This window comes from Habropoda laboriosa, unplaced genomic scaffold (assembly GCF_001263275.1).
Source record: "Habropoda laboriosa isolate 0110345459 unplaced genomic scaffold, ASM126327v1 scaffold207, whole genome shotgun sequence".
NCBI classification, from domain to species: domain Eukaryota; kingdom Metazoa; phylum Arthropoda; class Insecta; order Hymenoptera; family Apidae; genus Habropoda; species Habropoda laboriosa.
Genome location: NW_017100397.1, coordinates 124,800 through 133,923, shown reverse-complemented (window position 1 = coordinate 133,923; position 9,124 = coordinate 124,800). Strand labels below are relative to the sequence as shown.

Sequence of the window (9,124 nt, the reverse complement as noted above, 5' to 3'; positions counted from 1 at the left end):
AAGATAAAGAGGGGAATAAAAATTACCGTAGAGACTAAGAGAATCTATTTCGGGTCCGTGTGTGTATACGCGTTTTTTTATATTGCAACGACGCAAGTCGCGCGCGCGAGTTTTAAATCGATAAAACAAAAAGAAAAAAAAAATGGAAAGAAGGGAAGGGAGGTTAAGGAAAATGGGGGTGGAACGAGCGTGTAAAAGTTTGTCCTTGGACACTGAATTGTTTATGACGGGGGTGTGGACGTATGTTGAGTAATATATTTATAGGAGTATATTGTACTATTGTATAGCACGCGTCAATGATGGCCAACGGTTTTTGGGTGGGGGACTGGTTTCTGCACTCGATTTCATCATTCGCTTTGTCAACAGAACATCTAAATATAATTTTCCTTTCTTGTTACAATTTCTTTAATACATTCCGATATTTCTTGTTCTGTTATGAAATTATTAATTAACTCTTCCAATTGGCGACACTCTAGAATTTTTACGAAAACGAAAATAATAAAATTAATTCACAGTGGAAATAAAAATGATGGAATTACATTAATGGTATTTCTAATTTTCTTAAGTCAACTACGAGCGAATCAGAGAGTGGAAACCACGCGAAATCCGGTAAAATGGCGGAAGTCCGAGGACCCGTGGCCGCCGCGTTCACCAACCGATTACCCGTTAATCGAAGCGATGAAATGAACGCGAATGTTTCGACGGAAGTATAGGAACACACAAGTATCACGGTACAGTGGTGGGAAGAGGAGAATAAGAAGAAGAAGAAGAAGAAGAAGAAGAAGAAAGAGGAACGGGAAGAGAGATCTGTTGTGTGAGAAAGGCTGAAAGAACGAAACGGGGGTAAATAGAACAGGCGAACGGTTCGTACGACAATAAGGTATCGATTAGTTAATCAGAGATGAAATAATGTAAAATACAAGTGCAAAAGCAAGTATACATTATTATATTTATTATAATACGGTGGGGGTCCATCGTGTGTCGGTTACCGAAAATGGAGAATAAAAAAAAAGAACGGTTCGAATATCTTCGTATTCTCTCTTTCGAATTAAACGAAGAAAGAAAAATTCAATCGAAAGAGAGAAGAAGAATAGAGAACTCGTAGTGAGCGAAAGAGAGTGGATTTTCACGTGAGGGGGAACGAGTCTCCTTTTTAGAGTTTTTAAACACGCGAAAACAGCGGTTGCGCCGCGAGGAAACAAGACAGCTGGAGGAGACGTTTCCGAGAAACCGGAAACGCGCGATCTACGGAGAAGATCCAGCAAGAGAGGGGGAGGAATAGGTTAAACACGAGGGGAAAAAAAAATGTATAGTGTGCGTGTTAAAAAAGAGAGAGTGTGGCTGGAATCGATGGGATCGATGAGAGAAAACGATCCCGATCCCACGCTTTTTAAGCGGCGTCGTTTCCTTTTTCATTCACGATGAAAGGACGATCTCGGCTGGGGATGATCGGTCATCTCGGATCTCGATCGAGCCGCGTGGATATACCAAAGGATCGTAGAATTTTACGCGAGTAAGAGAAAAAAAAGATGAGAGCAAAAAAAAAATAAGAAAATACATTATTTATTGTTTACACTTACGTATTCATTAGTGAATGACACACACACAGAGACACACAGGTACACACAGGGCACAGGAAAAAACAGAGGATGAATGTGGTGAATGCGAGTGTGAGACATACGCAGAGCGTGGTTTTTCACGAACCTGAAAATTTAATGAAGAAACGCTGTCGTTAATTTTTCGAGAGAGAAAGAAAGAATGTATGTATGTATGTGTGTGTGTGTGTGAGAGAGAGAGAGGGAGAAGGTTAATTGTAAATGATGGAATCGAAGTTTCTCATGAGATTGTTCATAATCGATCCTTTGGGGAGATCGACGAGAAACTAGTTTTTTCTTGTAAGTGACCAGTTTGTTAGCGTCCGCTCGTCGATCGACCGATTTATTGATCGAGGGATCCAGAGAAATGTGGATGGAAATCATTATTGTTGAAAATTTGTGAAAAGTTTGAGAGAGAAAAATTGCAATATTTCCTTTTGGTGTTAATCGAGAGTGGAAAAAATTAGAAATGGAGAAATGTTATTACGAGTGATTGAATTCGTTCGATCGAGAGAGAAATTCGATTCCATCATGAAGAAGAAGCGTGTAGCTATGTAATAGAGACACACAAGTTCTGGAGAGAAGGGGGCGATTGTAAACTACTGTAAACTACGATGTTACTACGTTTTACCAAGAGCTTATTGTAGTCGAGAACCATTTAAAGAGAACAAGAGAAAAAAATAATACACACAAACACTCACACATATGAACATGAATGATACTACACACGGTATAATACATATTACACGAAGAAAGAGGAAATGTGGATGATGAAGAGGAGATTTGAAGAGGTGAGGAAGTGAGAGAGAGGTGGAGAAAGGTGGAGGAACTTTTACAAGCAGTCGTTGCGAGATGATGATGATAATGCAAAAACCAAACCAAAACAAACCAAAACAAACAAGAATATAAAAAAACACATAAATGAAAAATACAAAAAAAATAATGGTAATTGAGTGTAGCACGAAAAAGAAACTTCTTTACACTTTTGCACGAGACGTGTGTTGTACTTAAATTAATTATCATTGACATATGTAATTAACGTTTTATTACTTAGCAATTAAACTTAATTTATTTATGATTAATAACGAGTCGATTGTGTTGTGGACACGCCCTTGTTGTCGAGATGAGTTTGGTTCGAGAAACGAGTGCTGTTTCACGCTCCCTTTCGAGGAGAAGAAGAGGAAGAGAGACAGAGAGAATGAGAGAGTGAGAGAGAGTAAAAAGTGAACGTATGTGCAATTCGACGGTGTCGAAATAAAAATTGAGAGAAAAATTGAGGCAAATTTCACTGACATGATTCGAGGCATTGTTTTCACCGATTCGAACTTTTCTTTCTTTTCTTTATTGATTCTCCGTATTTCTGTTTTTTTTTTTTTTTAACTAAATTTTATTCAAATAAATCAATACAAAAATAGGTACCATTTTTATTTGATACAGTTTATTACGCAGTAAAGGCTTGGATACCGGTAATGGCTCTGCCAAGTATCAGAGCATGAATATCACTCGTACCTGCAACAAAGTATTTCACAGTTATTAACAAAAAATTTTTCTGACCAGATTTTTCACGAATCGATTCATGATTCGAAACTTCTCTATGTACCTTCGTAGGTAATTACACTTTCCAGGTTCATCACGTGTCTTATAACGTGATATTCATCGGATATCCCGTTACCACCTAGCATTTCCCTGGCTGTTCTCGCGACTTCCAGAGCTTTCGTGGTTGAATTCTTCTTTATCATGGAGATCATCTCTGGAGTGGCTCTAGTGTTCACAGTATAATTAAAAAAATGACGAAGACCAATTGTATTTAACAAAATAGCACTAAGACACTCTACAAAATTGATCAGATCAACAAAATTAAATAGGAAACCTAAAATACACCCAATCCACTCAAAATCAACATGAAATTCCACTGGAAAAAGTCTCCAACAAAATAAATTAGTACTCTAATTCATGGAAAATGGCAAAAAAGAGGCTTACTTGTCCTCATCCTTCAGCCTGCCCACCCTGAGACAGGCCTGGAGTCCGAACGCGATGTCACACATCATGTCTGCCAGCTTCTTCTGTATTAATTGGTTGGCCGCCAGCGGCCTGTTAAATTGCTTCCTCTCTGTTGTGTACGACTTAGCTATGTTCAAGCAACTCTCAGCTGCACCAAGTGCTCCCCATGCTATCCCATATCGAGCATTGTTCAGACAGCTGAAGGGACCCTATATGTGAATATAGTTCTTCAGTAGTGACAACTTCATTAACCGGGCAGTGTCTTTTAATAGTTACACTTACTTTTAAACCGTTAGCGTTTGGTAGAAGGTTCTCTTCAGGCACCATCACGTTGTCCATTAGGATCATACCTGTTACCGAAGCTCTTAGAGAGAATTTTCCTTCGATTTTAGGTGTAGACAGACTGTTCTCATTGCCTTCTCTCTCAACTATGAATCCTCGAATATTACGATCCTCGCACTTCGCCCAGATTATCAGAACATCAGCTATTGGAGAGTTTGTGATCCTGGATTGAAGATAGTGGTTGATGAAGAGCTTTTGTGGAGGATTTGAGAGGTAATTTAAAGAGCACTGACCATGTTTTGCTGCCAGAGAGTTTGTAAACCTTGTTCTGAGAGTCATAGGTTGCTTTAGCCTCCATTGAAGCTGGATCGCTGCCATGGTTTGGCTCTGTTAGCCCGAAACAACCGATCAGTTCACCTGACACTGGAAATTATCTGGATAGTCAAGTTTTTCATTGGAGAAAGTAATAGTAGAAACTTCAATACACATCCACACACTTGTAGAATCAAACATTATGCTTCAGAATTCTTTCAAACATTTTTCAGAGATTTTTTTCAGGGATTCATCAAAATCAGGCAACCAGACTTCACAAATCATTACACAAGTAATATTAGAAGTTTCAATACATGTTCGCACACTCACAGAATTGAACAATATGCTTCAGAATTTTTTCACCATCAAGAGAAGTTTTCAGAGGTTTGTCAAAAATCAGGAAACCAGGTTTCACAAATCATCAAACAAATAAATTTCTTCATTCTCAGAATCTTCATTAACATCCATCAATTTACTTCCCAAAAACGTACCCAATTTTGGCAAATACTTCTGCTTTTGTGTCTCGCTTCCATGTGCATAGATGGATCCAGCAACCAGAGAAGACTGCACAGACATTGCAGATCTATATCCACTGTCCACAGATTCGATTTCTTTAGCCAGAAGACCATAGGCCACCGAAGAGACACCAGCAGCACCATAGCCCTTCATGGTGCACCCTAGGATGCCCAATTCGCCTAATTCCCTCATTATCTCCTTGTGGAAGACTTCATTGCGATTTGCCTCGACAACACGAGGCAGAAGCTTGTCCTTACAGTAGAAGCGAAACTGATCTCTCATCAGGATCTCATCCCGAGTAAGCTGAGACTCGAGATCAAATGGATCTTGCCAGTTGAAGGTGGCTGTGTCATTTTATACAGGTTGATAATTAACCCTTTTATGAAATTTATAAATTTACCACTGTTAAATTAATTTTGACCAAACTGACTCAATAAAAATAATAATTAAACTATTTTTATAATTCCATTTTGGGTAAAAATGATGCGATTTTTGTACAAGGATTAAGTTCAGTGGTATTGCAAATTATTTTACTTTCATGTAAAATTCAAGGTATTCACTTAAACATTCAGAAAAGAAGATAAAAAATAGAGAAATTGTTTTAAGAGTTATTTAATAGCGAATGTTTTCGTATTTCATTTTATATTTCCCTTGGATCACGTGATACTGCCATTCCAAGCTAACTCAAGCACGTGCTGCTAACTGGTGGAGAATTTGAAAGTTACTACGTGACAGATGTAGCTGGATTTGTGCAGAAATTGAGACGAAGGTACTTACTTAAAGTTCGCGAAGAAAATAAAAGACTCACGTTTTCCTCCCAGTATAGATGAGACTGAAATCTCTGTTAGTCCAGTCATTAGTTAAGAATAACATCATTGAACAAAATAAAAAGTGTTATACCCGAGTTAAAATAGGTTTGAAAAAAAATTAAATGTCGTTTTCATTGAAAAAGGTCGTGAATTAAATTTTTTCTTCTATAAAAGTTTAAAGATATTCACACTAAATAAAGAAAGGATACGTCTGGATGGAATTTCACGATAAAATCGATCATATTTCGATAAAATGTTTCGCGTGAGAGCAGCCATGTTCAGAGTCGACAGAAAACTGACTTGTTGGCCTCAGTGAGAAGCGCGTTATCAGGCATCCGCTTGACCCCGCTCGAAAGCAACAAAAATATCGCACCCAGCTTTTCTGTCTCGCACTATTTGTCCAAATTTTTTACATACTTTTTATCAATGCCTCTTACGTTTGTAAATATGGTTCTCACTGGAGGATCAACGAATTGGCGCGAAATTCAAACTCATAACCATCGTATAACATTAAAACATTAGATATAAAAATTCTTCGATGTAAATTCAGAATGATTAAGAATACAATATTTCTAACAATTTCTCATAAGACATATTTTATTTACAAAACTTTATAACAATAGATATATAGATATTTCCATTTTCAATGATCAAAGATTAACGAGAATTTTTCTGCACTTATTCAATGCTAAACGATTAAAATTGCAACCGTGACGCAGAGAAACGTGAGGGACGGATTGTTGCACGCTGGAAAACGAAGAAAAGGAGAGAAGGCGATAAGGACAAACGAGATGTTGAAATGTTTCGTACGATTCGAAAGGCACTTCGATAATTCGATCGAATATTTTAGATTTGACTTTTACACCACGAGAAAATCGTCTCCTTTCGCGGGACCGTCTGGTAGCTTCTGGTTAAAGACACGGATGTTGTGAAAGAGATAGCCAAGGGAATCCATGATTGGTCGCACGATGGCTTGCGTAACGGCGGAGAAGAAGTTCCTTGTCGCCGCGCAGGTGATCTTCCAGACACGGAGACATGGCGCTAGACACCATATATGCTACAAAGATTCGTCTGTTAATTCATCTTTTTAGGACTGAATGATTTCTGTGCGAATTTTTATGATATGAAACATAGTCATTTTTCACAGTGCTTCGAATTGTTGAGATAGATTTATTCAACCCTTTGTCATATAACGACGAGTCACACCCGTGCTGCAGATTATGGTGAAAATGTGATAAAAGAAGAATTGCATGTATTTCCAATAAATTTGCACTTTAGCTCTAACTTCAGCTTCAGTTTAAACCTAACAATTGCCACATATAAATTGCATATAATATGCTGACTTTTCTTTGTTATTTGAAGTTATATTAAAATAGTGAATAGTCTAAAAAAATGTTAGAAGTGTGCGGGTACCCGATATGTCGCGCTCGTGTCGGTCCGGAAAAAATCGGGCGGGTTCGAGCACGTACTCGACACATGCATACGTAATACACACTGGGGTAGCCCGACTTTTTCGGATAACCCGATTCTTTCGGGTTAGATCGGATAAAATCGGAGCCGCTCGACTCGGTCGGGCTCGGACGAGAGCCTGCGATTTTCGTGATTATATTTGAGATTGTGTTTGGAATTGATTGTATTACGTTCATAATGCAGACTTTAATACCCAGCCCTTTTAAGCGACCTTACGCTCTTGTATTCGACAAGCGTGTGCAAAATCTTTGCCTATATGGAAATCTGGAATAAGATAATTTTTATGTGACAAAATAGTATTTCTAACGGATTTATTTGACATGAACTGCTGCATCCCATGTAACCTGTATATTCATTTTATATAAAGTATATGAGTTGAATTTTTACTTTATCAGAATTGGAAAATGTATTCTGGTAACAAATTAATTTTTTAATATTGCTGTACTAAATACACGCATAGAAAGGTATAGTTACTGGATAGCCTGACTTTTTCCGACCTAACCTGAAAGAGTCCGGCTACCCGAAAAAATCGAGTTACCCGCGTGTACGTATGTGTCGGGTACCCGCCCGAGCCCGCCCGACTTTTCCCGGACCGACCCGAGTACCCGACACATTGGACTAGCCGCACACTCCTACTAAAAATACATTAGGCAAGGGATTATTGGATCGGGCAGATGGTCTGAGAGTGTTTGAAGAAGTTTTTATGCAGAATTTCACACGAAAAGAAGGAAAGTCTTCCGTATATCAAAATTAATAGTATATTTTCATGGAGATATGGTGTCTGGTGCTTTATATACTAGGAAGATCGATCTATTAATTTCTTAACACTAACCGTACCGACAGTTACCCGGGCAAATGACCGGTTACGAAATAATCATATTTCTTCCGAAAGGAATGCAGCTGATTGTCAATTTAATATAGGAAACATCCTTTAGATAATAATAAAAAAAAGAAAAATTACATATTTTTATTTTCAAGAAAATACAGGGGGAAAACAGGTGCATGGTTTTAAATTGAAATTTAAAAGTCGGTCATTTGACCGGGGCGTGGTACGGTTAGTGTTAATCGATCATATTAATTTTTGAAATTCTATCACGAAGAAAACAGCGACTTTGCAGTGCTTCAAATTGTTACGGTAAATTTACTTGGATGAAAGCCTCTTGAGAAAGCCTTCCGCGCGAAAGAAAAAACAAATTCTCCTATGTATCAAAATTAAACAGGCATGACAATTTTACCGCGAGAAGAACGAAATTTTCAAAATACAATCGTTTAAACAAAATAATCGACAATAAGACGAAAATCGCCGAAAAATTGTCTAAATGTTAAGAATTAAAAATTAAGTTTCCCGGAACGCGTGCAGAGCGTCAAAAGTAACGCAATAAGGGGTAAATTTTTCTACAAGAAGCAAATGGTAAGGCGACTACCCAGATTTCCAAAGGGGGGCGAAGAAGCAAAAATAAACGTATACGATTACGATAATATCGTGGCGGTGGGTGAAGCACAGGTGAACAGAGAAGATCGATCGAGCATAAAATCAAGAAAAAGGTCGTCGACTTACCTGAAACGCGAGGCAGGCGAATGTGAAGCCTAAGCAAAGAGCGAGTACGGGTGCGACGAGGACGGAGAGGAATATGTAACAGCAGCCCCTGGACAACCGGAAGCAGTGGCCGCTCAGCCGCCACGCGCACTCAGGGCTACGTATTCCTTCCGGTTCCCCGATCACGTCGTCCCACATCACCTGTATATTTCAACAATCCACTGAAATCATTTTTTTCAACCAATAATTTCATTTCGGTGTTTTCCGTGACTTCTCGATGGAAATGGAATTTTAACAATTTTCCTTTAGTATTTAGGTACTCTTTAAATTTAGCGCGTTTTATTTGATTGTGCATTTGATGGGATTCAAGTTTGAAATTAATTTGATCAATTTCGTAAGAATTCCTTTTTACTATCAGTGATATTTCCCGGAAATTCTAGGGGTAGATTGTGAGAGACGTTCTACAGTCGTCCAGTAGAAGTAGCGTTTTTTAAATGCCAAGGCCATTCAATGTATATTCCTTCATGGTCAAGCTCGCGTGTTTCACTCGCAATAATGACGCTTAACCTCTGATACCACCAGGAAATCCGTTGATTTTCATC

General features: G+C 38.3%; 2 protein-coding genes across 2 annotated transcripts in view; both read right to left on the bottom strand.

Annotated features, from left to right (window-relative positions):
• Nucleotides 1–3,036: 3,036 nt before the first annotated feature.
• Nucleotides 3,037–5,908, bottom strand: LOC108575191 (glutaryl-CoA dehydrogenase, mitochondrial). The gene is made up of 8 exons (XM_017937924.1): nucleotides 5,725–5,908; nucleotides 5,515–5,547; nucleotides 4,682–5,050; nucleotides 4,172–4,301; nucleotides 3,879–4,101; nucleotides 3,576–3,805; nucleotides 3,196–3,356; nucleotides 3,037–3,104 (listed from the first exon to the last, which is right to left on the bottom strand). Exons 1-8 carry the CDS (start codon nucleotides 5,789–5,791, stop codon nucleotides 3,037–3,039), a joined length of 1,281 nt encoding a protein of 426 aa, XP_017793413.1. The 5' UTR covers nucleotides 5,792–5,908.
• Nucleotides 5,909–6,374: 466 nt separating this feature from the next.
• LOC108575240 (caveolin-3-like) overlaps nucleotides 6,375–9,124 on the bottom strand; it is a 3,651-nt gene continuing 901 nt past the window's right edge. Inside the window, exons 2-3 of the mRNA XM_017937982.1 lie at nucleotides 8,544–8,723; nucleotides 6,375–6,572 (exon numbers count right to left, since the gene is read on the bottom strand). Of these exons, the coding sequence (XP_017793471.1) occupies nucleotides 6,375–6,572; nucleotides 8,544–8,723 (378 nt within the window). The remainder of the gene's footprint in view (nucleotides 6,573–8,543; nucleotides 8,724–9,124) is intronic.

Coding starts and splice junctions, on each gene's coding strand:
- LOC108575191 (XM_017937924.1), bottom strand. CDS start 5,791: ATGGCTGCTCTCACGCGAAACATTTTATCGAAATATGATCGATTTTAT. Junction 5,548..5,724: donor TCGTGAAATTCCATCCAGAC/GTATCCTTTCTT, acceptor CTGGACTAACAG/AGATTTCAGTCTCATCTATA. Junction 3,806..3,878: donor CAAACGCTAACGGTTTAAAA/GTAAGTGTAACT, acceptor ATTCACATATAG/GGTCCCTTCAGCTGTCTGAA.